General features: G+C 36.1%; 1 protein-coding gene across 2 annotated transcripts in view; it reads left to right on the forward strand.

The window, feature by feature from the left end:
* Positions 1-2,643: 2,643 nt before the first annotated feature.
* Positions 2,644-24,620, forward strand: part of LOC121326082 (transcription elongation regulator 1-like protein) — a 49,800-nt gene continuing 27,823 nt past the window's right edge. For both annotated transcript variants that reach the window (XM_041269241.1, XM_041269240.1), the window contains exons 1-5: positions 2,644-3,145; positions 4,038-4,344; positions 8,127-8,273; positions 8,659-8,839; positions 14,976-15,170. In XM_041269241.1, coding sequence (XP_041125175.1) covers positions 4,075-4,344; positions 8,127-8,273; positions 8,659-8,839; positions 14,976-15,170 — 793 coding nt within the window. In that variant the 5' untranslated portion in view covers positions 2,644-3,145; positions 4,038-4,074. The remainder of the gene's footprint in view (positions 3,146-4,037; positions 4,345-8,126; positions 8,274-8,658; positions 8,840-14,975; positions 15,171-24,620) is intronic.

Consider the following 24,620-nt stretch of genomic DNA (forward strand, 5'->3'; position numbering starts at 1 on the left):
TGATTCACTTAATAACATCTGCTGATTCATTCAACTTTTTTTTTTTAACTATATTAATTTATTAAAAACAGTACATCAAAATAAAACACTGATAAAACTTTCCTTGAAACACTCCTTATTAAAGTCCTTAAAGCCTATTGAGGTAAAGCAGAAAGGAATATCCTCTTGGGACCTATTCACAAAGCTAACTCAGAAGGTATGTGATATGCTTCTTTAGAAGCAATCTAGAACATTTTTGTATATCAAACAGGATTATTTAAAGCTTTGCGAACAATATCTAAAATGTTTATCTAAAATGTATATCTATTTTTTTTTGTTCTGTTTAGCTTTCAAAGACATGTGTTTATGTGACCTCAGCTTAACACATTTGGAGCTGTGTAGAACCAGACTATATTCACAAACTCTGTTCTCTGGAAAGATATTTGTGACACAATGTTCCTCTCACCAGCTGCCCATTGATTTATGGAGCATAAATTCACTTGGAACTCCCACACACAAGGTAAAAATGGATGCACTGTAAACCTAAAGGACTTTTATGAAAGGAACAATACCCACAGCCAATCAATCAATTAAACAATAGGACCAGGCAGTCATGTCATTGATCAGCCCTCCAAGTCCCTTTACTCCATCTTGCAACTGCCCTCAATCCAGGAGACGGGAAGCCAGGTCACCTGGCTTGCTCACATTACCTGCCTGGCACACATCACCTGCCTCGCTCACAGTCTAAGTACATCAATTTAGATTATTTAAATATTAAAAGGCTGAATTGGGTGCTCCACAAGGAATAAGGTCTTGGACTAATTGTACTGCGGCAGCTTTTAATAAATCATTCCTCATTACTAAAGAGCACTCTGGCCTTCATTCTGAAAAGGATGCTCTGACAACACAATACAAAGGTCTTTGAGTCTCATGCATATTCAGTTGCAGATTATTGTCATCTAAAGAAGCAAGACTTCAAACACACAATAATTCTCATGTGCCTGTGCAATGTGGATCTGGAATTGTAATACAAAACCCATTCCCATAACTTACTAACTGCCAAATAAGCATCTTCAAAATTCAGTTTCAAAAATGTATTTCCACTAAATCTGATATAGGGGATCATTCACTAATGGGCAGTAATGTTTTGGACATGTGATAAACTGTCCTAATGCGTGGTAAAATACTGGGTGTTAACTGGTGGTGGGGTATGCTAATGAGGTATTTTAGCACATGATCTTTTTTACCAGCAAAATTTTTGATGAATACAGCAATTAACTAGAAAAAATACCATGCAGTGTGGAAACAGTTAACACACAATAAAAAGGGAAAAATACCACCCTTTAGTGAATGAGGCCCATAGTGTCTTATTTGAAAAAACATTTTTATAACACCATAGATACACTATTTCATCATGATATCTTTTACTTAGATCGTATAATCTGATTGCAGCTGCACCACTGGAGCGAGTTTGAACTGTAACACATGAAGTGACTAGGAACCAAGAAGCAGCAGACCTTTTAATAGCATTGTCTTAACTAAAGAACCAAAACATAGCAAGATAAGATATAAGAAATCAGATTTTAAAACCTGGGTGAATACTTATTTAAGACAATTTCAGCACTGGCCCCATGTTTCTTATAGTTAATGCATTACAAAAAAAAAAAAAAAAAAAAAAAAAAACATCTTAGTGAAAGAGTATAATAGAGATGGTATAAAGACAACTGGCAGATTTTGTAATACACTATTTGATGGACCATTTGTTGGACTAAAAGGTAGTCAGTTAATCCTTTATAGCAACTCAAGTAATAGAGCGATTTGATACCTAAAAGATTTGTACCTGTCTTACCATCCCAGGGCCTTGTGTGTCCTAAAAGAACAAAGATGTAGGTGACTACTGTCCTTAAATTATTCAGTGGAAACAGAGGGGAAAGAAAACTGTTCATATGTAATTCATATTTTTTGAAGGTTAATTGCAGTGCCAGATAAAAAAAAAAAAAAAAAAAAAAAATACAGGTTTTAAAACCATGGTATATGTTTTAATCTAGGGGCTTCTTGAAAAGCATTGTATCTCTATTTTGCATATGTTATCAAAAAATACATGACTAGTCATGTTTAATACTGTTGTCCATTATAATGCAGAAAGTGACACAGACATACACTCTCTCTCTCTCTCTCTCTCTCTCTCTCTCTCTCTCTCTCTCTCTCTCTCTCTCTCTCACACACACACAGAGAATAGCTGCTTAATTTACAGGCATGTCGTTTGATCAGTATTTTGTTATTCAACTTCAATAACTTCAGTGTAAAATATTGCTGTCATATTTGTCCTGTTAAAACAAAAGGCTATCAATGGATTGCATAATGTGTGCAGTTACTGCATATCCTTCACTTATTGCACAGCAAGAATAGAACCTTTCATGCACAGCCTGAGCCTCCTGCGCACTTAGTTGCAGGGCACTGTCGAGTAAAGGCGCAATACTTACTGTAGCCTACTTCAAACAGACAGTGTATCTCATGCACCTCTATATTTAGTCTGGTTCGTACCTAAAACTATTATTATTATTATTATTATTATTATTATTATTATTATTATTATTATTATTATTATTATTATTATTATTATTATTATTATTATTATTAGTAGTAGTATTAATTAGCATTTCAACTAATTCAAATGCGTCCTCAAATGAAATAGCGGTACAGATAAATTCATCACCTGCATCAGCTTTGTGTTCTTTCCTTGCTGACGCTGGCTGTGAAGAGCGGTACAGAGTGAGAGTGGTATACTTTTGCAAGGAGGTGATCAGAAGGCAGAAGTGGGAAGTGAGAGATCGCCTGTTTATCATCACTGAATCAGGGACTGTGAGTGAACAGATACTTTGGCTGATAGCTGTAGCCTCATCTTCCCCAAAACAACAGCAGATTCTACCACGGACCTGATAAGGATATATATGGGAAATGTCTATTTTTGTTTTGTTTTTCTACATTAGAAGCATCTGATTATTGTACCATTGCGGAGTGAGTCGGGGATCGAAATCACGTTAAGAAGCAGGAGACTGGTTTTGGATGTTGATGCTTAAAATGTGCTAATTTCACAGGAGAAGCTGAGAGAAAATTAAGCATATGCAAGGATAGCTGCTTGGGCAATTGATGAAGCACATTTAAGGTAAGTTACATTTTCTTTCTATTTTTTTTTTTTAAATGCAAATTTGGCATAATTTTAATTTTATTTTGTAACTTTTTATGTTTTATGATACTGAGTTATTTTTAGATCTAATATGTTTGGGTTACACATGCTTAGGTATGTTAATATATATTTCAAACGTTAAATACTTTGCCGAGAGATATGTTTGTATGTATTTATTTAGGCAGAACGGTGGTGGAAATTGCAGCATGTTTTATTTTAAAACATTGTATTTCAAGTTTTATTAAATTTGTGGCTATATGTTTAACACTTCAAATATAATATATACTTAAACCTGAGGAATGCATTAATCAAAAATGATTATTATTATTATCATTTTGATATACACCCTTATGTGGGCTACTGCACTGACACAATCAAGTTTAAACTGTTGTTCCAAACAGTCACATTATGTTATAAAGTCACATTATGCATCTCCATGCTATTAAATAGGGTGGCAAAGTGGCAGTGGCTTTATCTGGGCACCAACCACTATGACATTGCTAGTTTACTAGGGTCTCTTCAGAATGTGTACAAAATAAGGGGTAAGCAACAAAAATGTATGTATAGCAAATGCTGCGGGCTTACTGAGTGGGAGATGCGTTTTTCTGCATACTGTATTTTGAGAAGGAATCACATTGTAAAACTAAATACATCAATTATCTTTACATGCTGGTTTTGGTTCTTCTTTTTCTTCTTCATACTTACAGCCATCCAAAGTAATACTTACATTTAGGGTTATCATCTGTGGAAGCACAACATCTGTTATATTAACCCATAGGCATGGTTTGTGTGTCCATATAAAGTAGTTTTGCTGTTGTCTGGTCTCTTCTGTGTGCACATTTTACATCTTCTTTTTGGTAATGTTCCTCAGAGGCAACCCACTGAGTCCATTCGGTGTAGGATGTAGAATGATTCCTATTCTGAGATTAAAAGAACAGCCACAGCTCTGGCAGATGAACGGAGAACCCCCTCCCTGGATTTGGAGGATCCCAGCTGCTTCTGGGCTCTACAGGATCGGTGGGGCGCCCCCTCCTTTCTTAGTCTCTTCTCGTCACCCCCCTCCTCTACTGCAAGCTGTTGCTGGTTGGCAACTTCCTTGTGATCCCTTTCTGCCTTTGATGCCAATGCCCTCTGCACCAGAAGCTGCTGTTCATCAGTTTCCTTTGCGTAATGTTCAGGTACGCTAATGCATGGCATTGCTCATCTTCTGAAAAATTATCTTTCTTTTGCATTCAATTAAGAAACACAGATTTTTAATCAGTGAGTCATACTCTACCTTACATTTCCACTTACAATAATTTACAAAACTCGTATACAGCTATTTTCTGTTTGTTTTAGAAACTTTTCATGCTTCCTTGCTCATTTAGGTGCAAGGGAAATAACGATATATAAATAAGTAATTCTACACAGTTTTTTTTTTTTTTTTTTTAACGTGCTCAATCACTGTAGACTGGTAATTGATTAATGCAGCTTGCTATTTATATAATACAGGTATAATACAATGCTATATAATGCAAGTGACTTGTCATGCCACTGATTAGCCACTAGAGGTGATCAGATTCTCCCAGTGGTCTGTCACCAAATGCAGCAATATTTCAAGGGGAAGTTGGAGATCTTTAACATCACAGTTAGAGGGAATTGGGGAAGATTAGACCTTGACATTTTACTCAATTTCTCTGATGAATAATCAACATTATTTTAAGGGTTGAGAGGGCAGTTTGTATTATATATTTCAACACTCACATATCTATAGCATTACATAGTGTAATAACATAACGAAATTCTCTCAATTGCTGTATATAATCAGGGCTCCTGATTTTCGGTTTTAACAAATAATAATAATAAAAAAAAGATAAATGATATAAAACAAAATGAAATGGGTGTATAGCCAATAAACACATGTAAAACACCGGAAAAACACTGGAAATGTTTATTCAATTAGCGTTAACTCCACCCCTTTTCCTCCTCCAGTGTCCTTCCTTCCTGACTTGTATCTATCATTGATTCATTCTGAATACTTTAAACCCACCCAAACTACTGTGGCAGCAAATTCCTACATTTCTATTGGTGACTCTGCTTGCGAGATTTAAAACGAGATTACAATTGGAAGGCTAATTTTATATATATATATATGGGGAGAATTTAAAACATAATTACAAATTGTGGCGAAATGTAGACACACTGTTGAGTTACTACTGTACATATTGTGACAGAAAAAAGTGCCCAAGCGTTTTGGAAAGTAACCGAAAACATATTGTATATTTTCATAGGTAATAAAGAGAATTACCGAGCTACTATTAATGTGACTCACTATAACACAAGGGCCAGATTGTATTTTAGCCTCACAGTGAGGTGACAACTGTACTTTCTTACTATCCCATCATTATATTTCAAAAAGTCCACTAAACACCAGTACATTTTTTATTTAGAATGAATTCTAGTATTACAACTGTGCCTGTTGTAAACCCATTAAAAAGCAGCACCAACACACAATCTAAGTCATCTATTTCACAGTGTAATGTGCACTTTATACATATTGCTGTACATGTGCAAAATTCTTATCTACCACAAACATTGCTTTAGTGATGGAATTGCTGTGAGTAATGAAATGAAAAGGATTTTATATGCTATGGCTGTTTGAGGAAAGCCTGGTAATCTACTGTTTCACTGTGCCAATGCTGGCATATGGACTTAATCATAGGATTAAGTGTATAGCAGATAAAATAAATGGAATTCCAGTATGTTAGTATTTGCTATTATAGGATTTGCAGCCTCTATCATATCCCTAAAACCTGAACAGTAGAGTTGACCCTAGAAAAGTCGAAAAGTGTAATCCTAATCCTTATAAAAGTTGTATATATATATATATTATAATATATATATATATATATATATATATATATATATATATATATATATATATATATATATATATATATTATATATATTTATATATTTATATATTTAAAATATATGGGATATATTTAAAATATATTTTAGTCTGTAATCCATATATTTATTTTATATGTTGAAAATATATGGTGCACCATATACAGTGCCTTGTAAAAGTATTCAGACCCCTGACCAATTCTCTCATATTACCAAATTACAAATGGTACATTGAAATTTCATTCTGTTTGATATTTTATTTTTAAACACTGAAACTCAGAATCAATTATTGTAAGGTGACATTGGTTTTATGTTGGGAAATATTTTTTAGAAAAAAAAAAAAACTGAAATATCTTGCTTGCATAAGTATTCAACCCCTGTGCTGTGGAAGCTCCTAGTTTGCACCGATGAAAGAAATTGCCCTAACGAGGACACAATTACCTTACTATTGGCCTCCACCTGTGAACCATTAAAGTTGCTGTCACATTTTCTGGATAAAAACCCCATTGTTGAAGGATCATAGGTAAGGCTGTGAATCTGAAGGAAAATGAAGACCAAAGAGCATTCTACAGAAGTTAGAGATAAAGTAATACAAATGAATAGATTAGGGAAAGGGTACAAAATAATATCCAAGTGTTTGGATAGATCCCAGTGAGCACAGTTGGATCAATAATCAGGAAGTGGAAGCTGCATCACACCACCCAGGCACTGCCAAGAAAAGGTCGTCCCTCAAAACTCAACACTCAAACAAGAAGGAGACTTGTGAGAGAAGCCACAGAGAGGCCAACTATCACTTTGAAGGAGCTACAGAGTTCAGTGGCTGGGAGTGGAGTAATGGTGCACCAGTCAACCATATCAAGAGCTCTGCATAACACTGGCCTGTATGGGAGGGTGGCAAGAAAGAAGCCGTTACTCAAAAAGTAACATCTGAAAGCACTTCTCGAGTTTGCCAGAAAGCATAAGAGTGATCCAACTGCGATGTGGGAAAAGTTTTTGTGGTCAGATGAGACCAAGATAGAGCTTTTTGGCCAAAACTCAAAGCGCTATGTGGGGCGCAAACCTAACACTGCCCATGCCTCAAGACACACCATCCCTACAGTGAAGTATGGTGGTGGCAGCATCATGCTGTGGGGTTGCTTCTCATCAGCAGGGAATGGGCATCTTGTTACAATTGAAGGAAGAATGGATGGAGCAAAATACAGGAAAATACTGCAAGAGAATCTGCTTCAGTCTGCTAAAAGACTGAAGCTTGGGAGAAAATTCACCTTTCAGCAGGATAATGATCCCAAGCACAAGGCCAAATCAACACTGGAGTGGCTTAAGAACAAAAAAGTGAATGTCATACAGTGGCCCAGTCAAAGTCCTGATCTCAATCCCATTGAGAATCTGTGGCACTATTTAAAAATTGCGGTCCACAAGCGTCGTCCAACCAACCTGAACAACCTGGAGCAAATCTGCTAAGAAGAATGGGCCAAAATCACTCTGACACTGTCTGCAAAGCTGGTACATACTTACCCCAAAAGACTTAAAGCTGCTATTGCAGCGAAAGGCGGCTCTACCAAATATTAATGTGTGGGGGTTGAATACTTATGCAAGCAAGATATTTCAGATAACTGATTTTGAGTTTAAGTGTTTTAAAATAAAATATCGAACAGAACGAAATTTCAATGTACTATTTGTAATTCAGTAATATGAGAGAATTGGTCAGGGGTCTGAATACTTTTGCAAGGCACTGTATATGGTGCACCATATATTTTCAACATATGAAATAAATATATGGATTACAGACTAAAATATATTTTAAATATATCCCATATATTTTAAATATATAAAAAAGGGGCCAATTTCTATATATGAAAAATATAAGGATCATCCTTTTCTACCATATATTAAAAATAGATGTTTGTTCGCTAGGGGAATAGAGTTTAGTTGATTGCCATATGCTTAAGAACCAATATCACCAATTATCACTGGCATAAAGATTACCATGAATATGGATAGTGTGTTAACATGCTGAAGTGATGTTTACTGTCTGTCAATAATTCACAAATATGTTTTCATGCATTTTTAGTGGGAAATGACTTCTGGACCACCTGTTGTGGGATTCCAACATTCTACAAACATGGATTTACTTCCCATATTCCCCCAAGTTTACACATCAGTCTTACCACCCTGTTTTCGGAAGAGATGGATAGAGAAAAGGATACCAGAATACAAGGTAAAATGACACGGTCAATTAGTAATACACAAATGCATATTTGGACACACGTGTTTTCTATCAGTATTACCTTAAACTAAAACGATTGTGTTATTACATGTTAATAATGGACTATTATCTCAGTACGGTGCAGTAAACAGATTATTTGTAGCAAAATTGACGTTTGCATACATATAATCATACTTTTGTTTGAGTGTTTGAAGACAGCTAGTTTTCAAGTATCTTTTTTGTGAATATATAGTAGATATTACATTAATATTAGGGATAATTTTATTTATTGCTGTTAAGAGATTTTATGGTTTAGGTATACATACATGTTAACTTAACTTAGAATATTGAAGCATAATAGACTATTACTGCTGCTAATTCTCTGAATGTGTTTCAGGTCTACCTAAATAATTCACTTGCAATGGATACAACATGGATACATCCTGAAGAAGTAAGACTTTTCCAGAGGCATGAGAAACCACTTCTGATAACAAATCAAGTAGCAATGAGTAGATCTCGACCAGCCACTGCCTCAGCGAATCTCCACACGATTTTGGTAACACCTCAGTCTCTATCAGGTTAGTATTCAGTCTGATTGCACTTAACATGTATACCAGTTTAGACCTGGTAAAGTTCTCTCTTTATTGTGGAATTTAATGACAATTAACATTACACATGTTAATGTTAAAATCCTTTCTTTATAATAACATACATAAAATGTATGTTGGCTGACATACATAATTTATTCTGAAAATCAAGTACATAGGGCTGCTATAATAACAAATGGAAATGCATTGTTCAGCCTTCCGTTCGTGCTATTGCAAACTTGTGCTTCCTGATTTGCTGCAATTGACAAAATCAATTACCAATAATAGTGTATGAAATAACAGCTTTTATATCCTGTCCTTGCTTTTAAAAAAATAGCAGGTTGAAATGAAATGTGTATTGGTTCTATTGGTTTCGAAACAGTTTTGTTTTGGATCGTGTAACTAATGTTTAGAGAGTGTACTATGCAGTTGTACAGTACTGTGTTGTCATCCATGACCCTTAATGATTCCCATGAGCAAGGACGCATAAGGTCCTTACAGAGCAGTCAGTTCTATTGATTTTTGTACTGTCGTTTAGACTCTTGTTGATTTTATATTAGCAGGTGTAAAACAGAACAATCCTACTGAAAAAAGAAACATCAACAGATAGCCCAGGCTTGTAGGTTTCCAGTCAAACATTGCTGTTTGCGTTGTCATTTTTAACAGAAGATCTGTATAGTCTCCCAATAGCAACTATTGTGTTTTCCAGAAGGGGTGCCAGTGTCACAAAGTTAATAAATCTTTGGTTCAGATGAGGTACAGCATTTTATTTACCCATTTGTATAGAAATGTACTCTAAAAGCCTATCTATGTGCTCCCCAGTTACCCTTTTGCTCCGAAGCACTCAGTATTGTGCATTGCCAGCTGCTTCATGTACAGCCAGAAAATGACAAATTCTTTCAAATGAAGGCACTGAGTCACCTGTAAGACAGAACTGACTTTGATCCAATAACCTTCAAATTGCTCTGTGGGGGGATTTAAACTGATCTGTTTTAATGCTCTGGTTTGAAGAAGACAGCTTGAGCTTATAAAGTCATATTGCTAGACATGGAGTGAAGCACTGATACCAGGACATGTATGTTTTACTCTCATACCAGGACATGTATGTTTTATAAAATAAGCACTAGAATTAAGTTTATTCTTTGAATTCTTGGAAGATGGTAATGCTACTTTTGGAATGATTAATCAAGTTAAAATGCTGTATCCAGCACTGGTTCAAATGGTTGAAAAAACTGTACCTGTATGCGGTATACAGCTGCTATTTGTGCACAAAATAAGCACAGTAAAATTGGTCTAGCATAAGACCACCTATTAAAACTGTTGTCCATGGTATACATTGGAATGTGTTGCATGAAGGAGTAGGTGTCTATGTGAAAAAAGCCATGTTTCAAAATTCAAAGAGAAAGTAAGTTCTTGCTGCATTTTTTTAGTTTTTATAACCATTCTCTGAACTTTGTTAATGTTTGCAATCGTTATGAGTGAATCTTATTGCAGTTACTCAGCTTTTGTGTGTTTCTTTTACTTGATAAGTCTGTCCTTTTCCCTGAGTTCTAGAGCTCTTCAGTTCTATTTACATGCCACAGACATATGTAACATAGGTGGAGTTTCCATGCGTATTGATTTTTTTAGCTCGAGACATTTGCTCGAGAAAAGTGTCCCATGTAAAATGCTTTTTTGGGTTTCCTTTTGCTCAGTTAATTTTACTCGAATAAACCAGGATTTTCACCTGAAGTCATGCAAATGAACGGGCAAGGTGGGGGTTGACATGTAAATTAGCAATGCGTAAAGTACTTGTGCTGTTTTTGAAGATTACTAGTGAAATATTGTGAAAATGTGGTTTCCATGTGCAGAGAACCCTGAATAAAGCAGAATACCTTGTGCCTGGTTGGTTAATAATGTGTTTTACTGATCTTGCTCAAATTGTTTTTCCATTAGTGGAGTATCATGTCGTTAGTAGTGAATGCTGTTTCAACTAATTTATCTTACGACTCATTAATTAAAAATTAACTTGGAGATAAAATGAAACTGATCAATAGGTATTGCAGATCACCATGGCTGAAAACCGGCAGAGGTGCATATAGGGGATCAGGTGATGCTGTGAATACTACCCTAACTTAGAAACGCTACCCATCTGAACGGCTAACAGCTGCTTAGGAAGCATTCAAGACCACACTTGGGCAAATACGGGTAGTGGGCACTTGAAAGGGAGGTGGTGGATACTGATGAAACAGACTTAAGTGCAGCATTAGTATCCTGCACAAACTCTTGTCAACAACAAAATGAGGTGTTGAATCATTGGCTGCCTGTGAAACAGATGGGGAAGGTTACCAGTGTTGCCAAGTCTCACTAGAAAAAAAGCAGCACTGCCTTTCAAGCCCAAAACAAGCGCAACCCATGTTCGAATATGGGCGTTTATGTAAATTCCAATCTGTGACTCTCAAAAGAACAAGACAGATATGCTTATTATAAGTGGACTTGGAATCTGTGAAGGTTACCTCAGCCGCCAGTTTCAATTGGACAGCAGTGATCTGAGGAGGCTCGTCTCCTTTCTTTTAAATTTTGTTGGATTTACTGTTGTGTTAAATATTAATGATGCAAACAAATAAAACACAATCAAAATGTTATTTTACAATTGTATTTGGTCAGTTCTGAGAGGGCATCAGCAACTTGTTGGATGTTGTTGCACTGTTTTGGGTGATAGAGCTGGCTCATGACCTCCAGTCTAGCAACTATATGTATTAATGTGGAGGGCAGACACGCGTTGTATTTGTACATAGCTGGCATCAAAAAAAAGGACGAGAATTAATTAATTTAGACATTTAAGCAGCTCCCTTGTTCTTCATGTTTAACTTTAGTGTAGTTTTTATAGCAAGGGTATTATCAAACAGCTGCTTTAATACTATAAGAAGGGCATAATGCAGTTCATGGTAAGTGGTTATACAGAACTGTAAACCCACAAGAGGAATACAACATGACAGGCCAAACACAGCAAAAAACAATCATAAAAAAGCATGCTGCATTATCATTAAGGTGAACTACACCACTGCTAACCATAAAACCGCCCACAAGCCACTTACTTTCTGTCATCTTGGAATCCACAGTAACAACTGACCTGCTCCCTTGCAATATTTATAGTGATGTCACTTAAGGGTAAACAAGTTCATTCACATTTACACGTGAAATGCGGTTTCCATTCAAAACTGGGCGTGGATTTTCCAATATGTTTCGTACACAATTAAATTAGATTTACCCTGTGTACCAAACGTGCATACGCATTGCCATTTCACGTGTAAATTGCCCCACATAAAAACCCCACGATTAATACAAATGTTGGTGTTTTGTTTTGTACATTCCCAACATTTGGCCATATGTACTCTGTAGCTTGTTTACATTCAAATGTCTTTCCATTCCTCAGATAGCAAGCTGGGACAAAAGATTCCTTTCTCTTTGAAGCCTAAGTATGTGCTGCTACACTGAGTGGTGTAGTGCTGTTCATGGTCCTGAAAGTCTTGCTGCTACATTGAGTGGTGTAGTGTTGTCCATGGTACTGAAAGCCTTGCTGAACACTGAGTGGTGTAGTGCTGTCCATGATCCTGAAAGCCTTTCCTCTAAAGACAGCACATTATTTGGAAGTGAGATGAATAGGAATATATTTGTTATAATAAAAACCAAAGGAAGATTGGAACAGTGATTAGATCTGCACAGAGTAAAGAGTAAAGAGCTGGACCACAGCATTTACAGCAGCGGCCATGGATATTATATGTGCACATTTTCATATGTGCCTAATTTTTTTCTTTGCCAGAATTGAAGTCTCCATTGTAATTCAATTCATGACTGCTGAATGGGGTTTAAATCTGGTGGAAATGCAGTTCAGGTCAGATCATTGATATCTGTTTGCTGCAAGAAAGCTAGGTTTTCATAAGTGGGGTATAAGATATTTCTTGTGCCTTTCACTGTGGCAATGAGAATGTATAAAAGCAATGACTTCAGCTCTATTCAGTTTGAAATAACATGTTGTAATTTCTCTACACTCCATTATTATCCAGTCTTAAATCAAATAATGGACAATGAGGAATACATTCTGCATTGTTTACACTAATAGCAGCTGATATATTATATTTAATCCTAAATGCAATAGAAATACAATGGAAAGAAGTAAAGGATGGTGGTATTAAGATATGTCATTGTTTTTGTTTTTTCAAAGCACACTTGGGTTGTAAAGCAAAGCATGGCCAATTATGATACTTGTCAAGTTGCGTATTGATTCTCACTGTCTTTGCACCTCTGGTGTAAAGTTTCTCTATCAGTCTGTTATCCAGAGCTCCACTTTGCAGTCAAGCTGACAAAATAGGCTATGTGTTATACTGTCCCATAAACCAGGACATTTTTTTCTCATTGGGTCATAAAACTAACAAATGTTGTGAAACTAAATATGTGTTTTTTGCCTTTACTCTTTTAGTATATGTTGTAGCCATTTCTATAAAAAAGAAAGTTAAAAAGTGATAGTAGAATTACTGCTAGTATGCATACATGTTTGGAATACACCCAAAGTATTTGTATTTGCCATTTCTAAGAGTCTATTTTAATGATCTAACTAGTGGCAGATCTCAACCCAGCCGTCCATTAATATCTCTAAATGCAGTACAAATACAATGGAAAAAGGTATGTTATAGAGGAGGGTTTATGGCCACTATGTACACATTTCAATTTAAAAGGGGCTATGGTATAGGTGATGGTCACAAACAGCCAACTCACACCCCAAAACCAAAAGAAAATGGAGACTGGTCTGATACCATGTCCCCTAAGAGGTTTGTCTTTTCAAGCCAGGCTAGAGGCCTAGCCCAGGGCAGTGTAGGGAAGCTTACACTGCTACTCCCAACATCAATTCAGTCTCCAGGGTTCTCAGTAGGTAGACAGTAATACATTACATTTCCTGGCAACTAATGAAACAACATGCAGGTGACATTTTAAAGCAATTTTCACAATTTGAATAGCTCAGTATCTAAACAGTCTTCATTTGAGCACATTTGTTTGCAAAGTTGCTTTAAAACATTAGAGAGGGGCCAAGTAAATAGAATGTCATATTACTTTCTCAGTATGGTGTTTCTTGCATTATAGATGGTGAGAATGTATTTGAATACATTCACTTATCTTGTGTATTGTAGTAACCTGCTAATAAGAAAGTGTCAGTGTGTAATTACTTTATTGATTATACTCCTTAATCATTTCATTTTACATTTTCCTTGCCATCAGGTTTTCAATTACTTGAAAGATAGGCATGTTATTATAGAATGGCATAATCTTGGTAAGTTATATATATATATATCATATATATATATATATATATATATATATATATATATATAGATATATAGATAGATAGATAGAGATAGATAGATAGATAACATCAACTAATGTACATACACAATATAAACAAGAAGAAATGAACATGCTTGTTTATAATGCTGCAGAACTGCAGCTTTGCAAGATTGTGCTAAGACAAGCAACTCTCCTGACAAAGATTTTTATCTATAGGCTTTGTATTACTCCAGGGGCCTGTGATATAGTTTAGATGGGTGTGATCTTTTGAAGCTTGTATGTGGTGAGTTTATACATTCAAAGAACAAAACAAAGTCTGCTCTGTAATGAGCGGGAGCAACGATTTGCATCTCTTGGATCCGTATCAAAGTTATAGCAAATAAATCACAAAACATAAAAAAGGTAATTCCTGAAAATGTCTGCTTTATTAATCCTAGTCTTTACAATCAGATGACCGTTTCTTACAAAGTGTGCTTTGCTTGATATAAATATGGTACCATTCATGCTCAGTCTTCTCTTACTTCTGTAGTAAAAGTGTGTACGTGGAATACTATATAGTATATAGTATATAGTTGTATAGTTATATAATAATAATGTTATAATAATCAATTAAAAGTATTATATATGGTATATTGAAAGGTAATAAATTATGTGTTGTGTCATTGGTGCAAAATGTCACTAACAATATGTTTCTGTATTATACCGGCCTTGAATATTGGAATGAAATTTGTTACATATGTGTGCAGTACAGTGTATGAGGTGACAGGAATAGGTTTGGATGTTTGACTGAAAACTATCTCTTTTGCAGGGGGCTGTCCAATTGCTATCAGACAGGTTGGAAGCAACAAGAGGTTTGCATTAGCTGCTGCGGCAGCCAGAGCGGCCATGGTGGCAGTCGAATCAGAAGCATCTCAGGGCCCATCTTCTGCCAGCACCCAACCTTATCATGTACTAACACTGGCTCCAATCAAGATACCACTTCTGTCTACTCCTGTAATGTCAGGTAACGTCTTGCACCTTCAAGTGCTAAATAGGCAATTCTTTTCAATGATGATGAATAACTGTGAGGAAGCTCTACACTATTTCACATGAAAACTGACACTGACACTGATCAAAATTAATACAAAGAGAAGCAGCACGAATCATGCACCTACACACTTGATATAGGCTGTTGTACTTTAACAAGAACTATGTTACTTATCGTTAATTTCTGTAAGGCTGTACAATGGATAAATATTAATTGGATCATTTGAAATGTTACATTCTGTTTCATGTGTACCACAGCCAGCTAATGAGACTTCCCAAGTCACCAACCGCACTGTGTATTTTCAATTAAGAATAACAGGTATGTTAAAATGTAAAATATAAAAAAGAGCATTGCACTGTAACTCATTATTGCCAGTGTCCTTGGCCTGCTCCAAAACTATAACACCTCTAACAAATGATAGCAACATGTAATACCACAGCGCGCCTTGCTGATTTGATACAGATGTGCCTTTTTTCACTCCCTTATAAAAACAGTAAGCTTTTCCTTTAAAATATAGCAAATTTAATTGTTACCTGACAGCAGGTAATATAATAAGAACATAAGAACATAAGAAAGATTACATACGAGAGGAGGCCATTCGGCCCATCTTGCTCGTTTGGTTGTTAGTAGCTTATTGATCCCAGAATCTCATCAAGCAGCTTCTTGAAGGATCCCAGGGTGTCAGCTTCAACAACATTACTGGAGAGTTGGTTCCAGACCCTCACGATTCTCTGTGTAAAAAAGTGCCTCCTATTTTCTGTTCTGAATGCCCCTTTGTGACCCCTGGTCCTTGATTCTTTTTTCAGGTCGAAAAAGCCCCTTGGGTTGACATTGTCAATACGTTTTAGAATTTGGAATGATGAATTAGGTCGCCGCGTAGTCTTCTTTGTTCAAGACTGAATAGATTCAATTCTTTTAGCCTGTCTGCATATGACATACCTTTTAAACCCAGAATAATTGTGGGCGCTCTTCTTTGCACTCTTTCTAGAGCAGCAATATCCTTTTCGTAGCGAGGTGACCAGAACTGAACACAATGTTCAAGATGAGGTCTTGAAACACAAATTTATAACACAAATTACATTAATGGAAAAACTTGTGTTTTAAATGATTTTGAAGGACCTTACATACTACCATGTATACATGTGCTCTTTTTTTAAGTTGTGTGTGTGTGTATGTACTGTGATACACAGTCATGGCTTTGTTGCAAACATATTCAAAGTAAATTATTGAGTAGACATGTCAGAAATCACATTAACTTTAGAGATAAACAACCCTGCTTAGATTTGCTGCTGTCTATTGATTGGTAAAGGTGACCATTTTTTTTTTAAATAAATTAATTGCACCTTCATCATTGGTGTTCTTCTCATTCAAAATTACAAAGTACCTTCACTATTAGCCTTATCCTTGCTTCCACAAAAAAAAAAAATGTAAAATTGCAAATGTAATCAAAAACAGCAGCTTTCTCCTGCAGCTAAGGCGTGGAATCAGTTAGTCTTATCTTGTCAATTAGTTGGTTGGAGAAGCCAATATCCTGTATATATATACACACACACACACACACACACACACACACACACACACACATATACTTTTTTTTTGTAAACAAGCCTTGTGGCTCAGGTTCATTTTGCCCTTTAAATTACAGACCAATACACAACATGGATGATTTTAAGCATGTTTGCACACTTTTATTATTTACAATAATAATATAATTAAAACAGAAACAAAAACCTAACTCATACAAGAGCACTAACTAAACTTTTCTTCAAACCCTAAACTAACAAACTGGACAGCTAAGCTGTTTACCAGTTTTAAAAACACCAAAATAAATTCAAACCCTAAATTATAAACACAAAAACACAGGTTCACACAGTAGCTTTTCTTTTTCTTTTTTGTTCTTCACTGTCACACAGACCTCAGACTGCCTTGAATAAACATTTCTCTTGGCTTAATTACTAATTTTGCAGGCAGGTGATAATAATTACAGATTGGAGCCAGGTGACTCTCATCCTGGCTCCCTTCTGTAGCATTCTGGGGAATGTAATCTTTTGAGACCCCTCCTGGACTACATGTTATTCCTTTTATATATTTTACATATATATGCACTACATTATGTTGTGGATTAGGTGTTATTTTCATTTGTCATTTTAAGAAAATTAAACATAATAAATGATTATTGCATTGTTATTGATCAGTCTTATTTCAAGACACCTGTGCATAACTTGAACATCTAGCACCCAAACATGTTTAATACCTTCACTTTTTGGAATTCCTGGAATCATTTAAGGGACATAAATTCCCAGTGGGCAACTTCTACATTTCTTTCAAAGGCACTCCATCTGTTTTGTAAATAAACAGTAAACACCTTGGGCCAGATGTGTTATGTTGGCAAGATTGGGAAATAATGAGGTTATCCTGAATGGCAGTAGTTAATTATATTGGCAGTTTGAGCTATTGCACTGCCATGAAAGGCAAAGCCATGCAACACATGAACTTTGTGGGAGGCAATTAGATTAATGAGCAACACATGTTTCCTACTTTTGAGTTCAATGTAAACATCTTATTGCATTGTTTTACAGATTTTAAAATGTTGGCCTCATTCAATTAAATTATAGTGCAGTTTAGATAAAGAAACACCTTTAATGTACTTGTTTATTTTACTTTATAAACTTACTCACAATAGTTTGCAACTTCATAATAATTGCAGTCTCTTGTCAAAAAATGTCATAATCAGAGGGATATGTGAAATATTCAATTAATTAATACAAAAGGCAATAGAATCATTCATATATGTATTTATTGCAATAAACATGGCTGACGACATTTATGTAAATGTTGAACTTTTGGGAAACTGAAGTTTCCATCAGATATTTAAATGCTTTATTTTGATTCATATATTTTAACACCGTGCTCTCTATACACGCCTGAGGATTTCTGAACATACTCAAGATAAGCTTGCTGTCAATAACCATATACCTGCCCCGCTGCCCCTAGTGGCTATAGTAATGCATCAGCAAGAATTTTACTGTTACAAGAATCTTAGGGTGTGACAGGTTAGGGGTGTTCCATTTATACCTGGAGGCTAGACATGATTATGAAACTGCTATGGAGGGCCACAAAGGACTTTTGAAAAGTCGTCAGGATTTGTTGCCGGCAACTGGAAATGACGAAAGTGAATCTAAACTAGTTAAGAAAACTATTCCATACCTACACCAAGTTGCTTTTCAATGAAAATGCAGAAGATATATGTATATACACATGGATTATATTTGTATTTTTGCACTTGCATTGGAAAATAAGATTTGTCAATAAGCAACTGCATTTCAGTTATTACTAGAAGAGAATACCCTTTATTAGTAGGTCTTGATTTTGTATTAAGTCGCTGTTTCTTTGTCATAGCTTTGACCAAAAAAGCTGATTGTTTTGAGTATTAAGCACAGTGGCGACGCATAGGGAGGGCATGCCTGGTCACGTGCCCCCTCACATTTCTGCCAGGTGGCCTCAATACGCTTCAATCAGTACCTCTTTCAATATTATACACATGAACCGCCACTCACAACTGACCAATGACATGCTTGCTGTCTGCCAAAGCACGCATTTCAAATTTCTGTTTGTAATTGGGCTATTTAATGTCATTCGTGAGAGGTTCAACCTTGAACTCTTCTGATTGGACAAAGCTTTTACACTTTACTGTCCAATCGGACGCAGAACGTGACATAACACTGAATGAGAGACGTGACGTGTGATGATATATATTATATATATATATATATTGTATATAATTATATAATCTTATATATATATATGACACTGTATATTATAATTATAAATATATCACCGGAAAGTTTGTCACCTGGTGGTAGTGTTTCGCAGAAATGTTCTATCCTCTGATCCACAGACTTGATATGTGGATATGTCCGTCTCAGTGAGAGTTGTTTGCAGAGGTGGGTTTCTGCCTCAAAAGACGGAGCACAAGGAGGTTAGTGACTTGCTCAGGTGTCCCACAGTTAGTCAGTGGCTGAGCTGGGAATGGACCCCTGGTGACCAAGGACCATGCCCAATGTAAATCGTTAACCACTGGACCACACAGCCTCTTATAGACAATATGTAATTAAGCAGGAATAAAGTAATCTATTTTAAATTAAATTAGAAATAAATATTGACCTGTTACAAGTATTTCAATCTATGATAAGCTTAAAGATTATGAGTCAACTTAATGACATCTATACGGATACCTTTACATTCAGGAAAACTCAATGCTGACAAAACAGAGATGCTTATGAGTTGATAACATTGACAAATTGACAAATGCTACATAATCATATTGAAATCGAAACCACCCCAATCTAAATGGAATCTTAATATAAAATAGAGCCATTCAGTAAATCTATCACCAGTTTAATTAACCTCTCATTGATTAGATGGTTCATGCACTTGGTTACAACATGTTCCAGTTCAAAACCATTTCAGCCACTGTTTTAAATAATCCTAGTTTTTTATTTTTTCAACTTTTCAACATTTCAAACTGTATTTAAAATATTGATACAATTATAGCACGTTCTGAAAAGCTCAATTCAATCTAAGGGCTAGATTCTCAAAGTTATTTATTCCATGTTTTGTACCAGGTTGTGTAATAAGCACTTTCTATTTATCCTCTGTCTTTATGAGATCTCCCTTTACCTTGTTTCCCCTGTCTGCTGAAATACTGTGTCCTGTCTGATTAATAAGTGGAGGCACTTGAGTTTCAAAATGTTTGCTAAAGACACATCGGTTCTCTTACTGACAGCTTTCTGCAACTGCAATTGATTGTTTGGTTGAGCTTTTGTAAGAGCAGTGTTGAATGCGCACATGAGTGCATGAGTCTCATTATTTTGCATTCTTCCACCCTTTTTCCAGCTGATACCCACATTAGAAACAGTGACTCACTGATGCTCACCAGCGTCCAGTGAACCTCGGGTACAGGCGTGTAACACACATAATATAAAACATATTTATACAAACAGTTACCATCCTCAACTCTACATCAGTGCCATTATTAAGGTAAGGCTGTATACAAAAATCAATGTTATGTATTGCATAATGCTGAGTATTTTTTTTTCCTCGCAAATGACCCACAATACGTCAAATGCCACTGGAGTTAAATGCTCCTGATATCTATTACACTATAAAGGTTCACATGCAGTCGAAATCATAGAGTTATTGCACTGGCGACTAGTTGCTGCATGTGCTATTTACTCAGTATACTCAGTATATTTGAGTTCAAGGAAGCCTGTCCCCATCAAGAGTCAAAGAGTTGAGGAACGTTTCAACCAAAACAACCAAAACTAAATCTGTGTCATAAGAAACATCTTTTTTTTTTGGCTCTTCTGGGCCCATTTTATTTACCCCTGGATTTATAAGGCATTTATTTATTTCTGTTTTGAATATAGCATTTACAGGTATAATGATTATCTCTGTTGGATGAATTATATACATTGTAATCTGATAGTATTCCAAGTACAGTAGTTTACAGTATGTTAACATGGTTGCCTTATTTGTAGTATTCAGAATACCCAACACTTTTGCACTTTCCTGTTTTTATTTTCTCATTTTGTAATTTTGTCATGCGAGTACCAGTTTAGATGTAATGGCAGATACCAGTATCCGATCTTTCCACACATGCTATAAATTCAGTGTTGTGTATATACAGTTATTTCCAGCCCTGTCTGTTTCATGAACTTGGGTTGAGATTTAGCTGAGGCATGCAGTAGTAGATACAGAGCACAATAATTAACAATCCATTACCCAAGGACAGCTAATTACATCGTGGTTACACAGTGTCAGATACAATACATTATATTTATGAGCACCCAGTAACCCTTTACCATTGACACAGTGTGAAACAGGCTTGAGATGCCATGCCACAGTGCATCAAAACAACACAATTAGCTGTGAACTGCATGGGTCAATGAAAGGGCATCACCATTCTTAGGAACATGGGGCATTTTTAACAGCTCGAATCCTGAATTGAAATTGGTAACCAATTAAGAAGAAAGGACAATAGACTTACACCGTGCTGAGACCCATCACTGGTCAACGAAAGGTCAGAGCACAAAGAGACTACATGAAGTTCAAATTGACATCAGGGTTAAGTAATGGGACATTGTTGAAACACTTTTCTCACCTTGATTATTTTTTGTTATTCATTTTAAACTTTTGAAATACAGTGGTTAGGGGAATAGAAATAGCTCAGATGGATGTTATAATTTGAAAACGTACGAGTGTGGTTTGTTCCTATGCTGCCAGTCTATTATTTCATGTATGGATAATAATATATTTTTTAGTGTGTTCATAAACATTAAAGGTGCAGTATCTTTACCTTTCTAACTGCAGGTACCATGCTCATACAAGTATTACCTATATTCCCAATTTCATACATTTTCCTGAATGATTATTGGTTTTAAAAAGAAAATAAAGATTGTAGAAATGTGTATTATTTTGTTTATAGGTTCAGGGTAAACACTTGAAAAGTGGAAAACTACCAGAAAAGCTATAAAAAAGTGAGAATTTGTATTTCTATCCATTAGCTTTTGATTGATGATGTGGTGAATTGGAATACCTTCTTTTAATGCTTTTTAAGTTTCTGTAGCCTTGTGGCAAAGTGGTTTGTAGTGCGCAGGTGTAGAGGTGATGCAGTACTCAAACAATGATAAACAACAAAGTTCATGGTCCAAACAATCATTTACTTTTTTATAATCCGGGTCGTTTAGTGACCATAAATAATAATAACTGGCAATACACAACAATATGTACTGCACAGTTAAAACCACGGGCTTTAGTCCTGAAATAATAAACAGAGTATAAACACACACACACAGAACACAAACACAATCACAAGTCCAGAGTGAGCGTTATAGGTGCAAGTGGTGAAATACAACGTATAGTGAACAGTAGTGCAGAGCTGTCCGGGTTTGGTGCTGGCCTTTAGCCACAGCTCCCAGATCGTGTTAGCTGCCTAATAATGACAAATGAGTACAATTAGAATGACAAACAAACACAAAACACTCACGGTTACTCTACACTCCTTCAGCAGATCTCTCGCAACCATAACAAAGGAGCAGTTCGCTCGGCCACATCCCCTTTTTGTTCCTTCAGCCACTCCCCCTTGGTTAGCAAGTGCAATCACTTTTCCTCCAATCGGTGATTGCCACAATGCCGTCCATCTGGAGCGATGACTTGGTGTACTGAGGCTCCGTCTCCTTTCTAGATGGCTGACTTCCACCTTTCCCTGGAATGAATTGCCAAACCATCCAGTCCGGGGCACACTGTTCTTTACAGAGCACCCTCACAGGTCGGGAGGGAGATTTATAACCAAGATTAATTCTTTCTCTGTCACAAGCCTGCATATGCTAATTTAAACCATCAGCTGCCAATGAGAAACAATAATTAAAAGTCCCAGTATCCTGTGGTGAAAGACCGCTGAAAGACCGCTTAACCGTGTTAGCAGACTGCTTGATTATTGCTTCATACTCTAAGTCATGTTAATAGCTGGGGATGGTTTTGGATGGTACTCTGCTTCACTTGATTGCTTCCCAGCATGTACAGTTGGCTAGAGCAACAATATGACATTTGAGCCTTTCTGTATTAATTACTATTTTATCCAAATTCGTATGGCTCAAAAAACCACAGTACTTTATGTAAACTGCTTCTAACTTGACCCTGTGTTTTTTTTCTTGCTGGTGTTATAATATAAAGATATCAAATTGAGGCAGTGGTGCAAATAGAACAACAATAGGGCCTAGTGGAATCACAGTACAGTCTGTGTCATCAGTGATGCACATGTCTATTATATTGTAAATGATGCCCAATTCATAGGCTTCTGGTAGCAGTGCCATAATGTTGCTTCCTCCTGCTAAACTGTTACTGTAAGCGCTTCATATAAATGTACTATTATGGGTAATTGAGATAAGCAAATATAGCTGGCTATCTTATAGAGCGGTTTTCATCTTTGTGCACCTGTTCCAAATTACACTGCACCTACACCTAACCCTAACCCTAACCCTGTCTACAAGTCAACATCATCTAACCCTAACCCTGTCTACAAGTCAACAATACCACTCATGCAAAGCATGGCCACAGGATTTTGTTCAGGTTTATTTTTTGTATGCGTGCCCAAATTATTGGTGGAATGTATTCTTTTTTTTTTGTCATTCTTCATTGAAACTTAACGGAAGCTATTAATTGTGTTTACATGATTCGGAGACTGTCATTTAATGGGATAACGTTCAAAATGTTCTTTGTTTTGGGTCAGCGGCTACAATAAACATGAACTTCGAGCATTTGGATGCCAATCAAATGTTCAGGCCCATCTTTTCGGCACAATTCTCCAAAAAGTTTAGCTTGCTAATAGCGCTCCCTCAATCATTATAAATGAACTGTAAGTCCCAGATGCCAGACCATCTGAACACCGAATGACCTGGAGATGTGCCCACGAAACAGATGGTGCTTCTCATATATACTGTGATTGGGTGTGGCTCATGTCACATCCACCAGAGGGGTGAACTTACCCTTTCATTCCTAGGCACAGGGTTTCAATAAAGGTTCATATTGAACTTTGCATACCACGTGTCTCTGGAATCCAGAGCTGTTTTTTATTAAGTAGATATTGTTATTTAAATGTATTTGGAATTCAGCAAGGAGGTTCCTTTAGGCAAAGAATTGAGCTTTAAAAACAACCTGCTAACTTATTCATGTATAATATTCTTTAGTTTAATTTGTATTTCAGAAAACCACTTGAAAGGCCTTTGTAGAAATGAAACAATCAGTGTGTACAATTTCAATCTCATTTGCTAAAGAAAAAAAAACAAAAAAAAAACTGTGCTACTATTCCCCATGTCAATTATCATTTTCATCTTTTGGACTTGCCCTTTCTTCATGCCTTTACAGTCTGTTTTATTGTTCAGTGGAGGCATTGGTCTTTTATTGATGAGCTCTATGGCGATATGTTTTGTAATAATGCAGCCAAAGAAACTACATGTTATGTTATAATAGTGTAATAATGCATGAAAATGTGGATGGAAAAGTCCGTTATGAGTGTTTGTAGGGAACTGTAGACTCATTATCTCTATAGTAGTTTCTTTCAGTGGAGGATTCTCACTAAATTTTACAGAGCACACCAAGGACACATCGGGAGGCTCGTAGAGTCAGCAAACACAGAATCACAGTCTAGAATTTTCCTCAAAAGCAAGCAGTGTTTATGTCCCTGTTCAATTCTAGTGGTAATGAGTATGCCTGTGTAAGGGGTTATTTGGAAAATGACAGAAAAACACAAACATTGATTATACTTTTTCTGTTACCACACTATATTCAGTATACACTGCGGACCCTCTCCATAGATTTCCACATCTCATCTCTAAATATGCTCATCCAACTCTGTGAGGGGTAAAG

Source organism: Polyodon spathula, chromosome 13, assembly GCF_017654505.1.
Source record: "Polyodon spathula isolate WHYD16114869_AA chromosome 13, ASM1765450v1, whole genome shotgun sequence".
NCBI classification, from domain to species: domain Eukaryota; kingdom Metazoa; phylum Chordata; class Actinopteri; order Acipenseriformes; family Polyodontidae; genus Polyodon; species Polyodon spathula.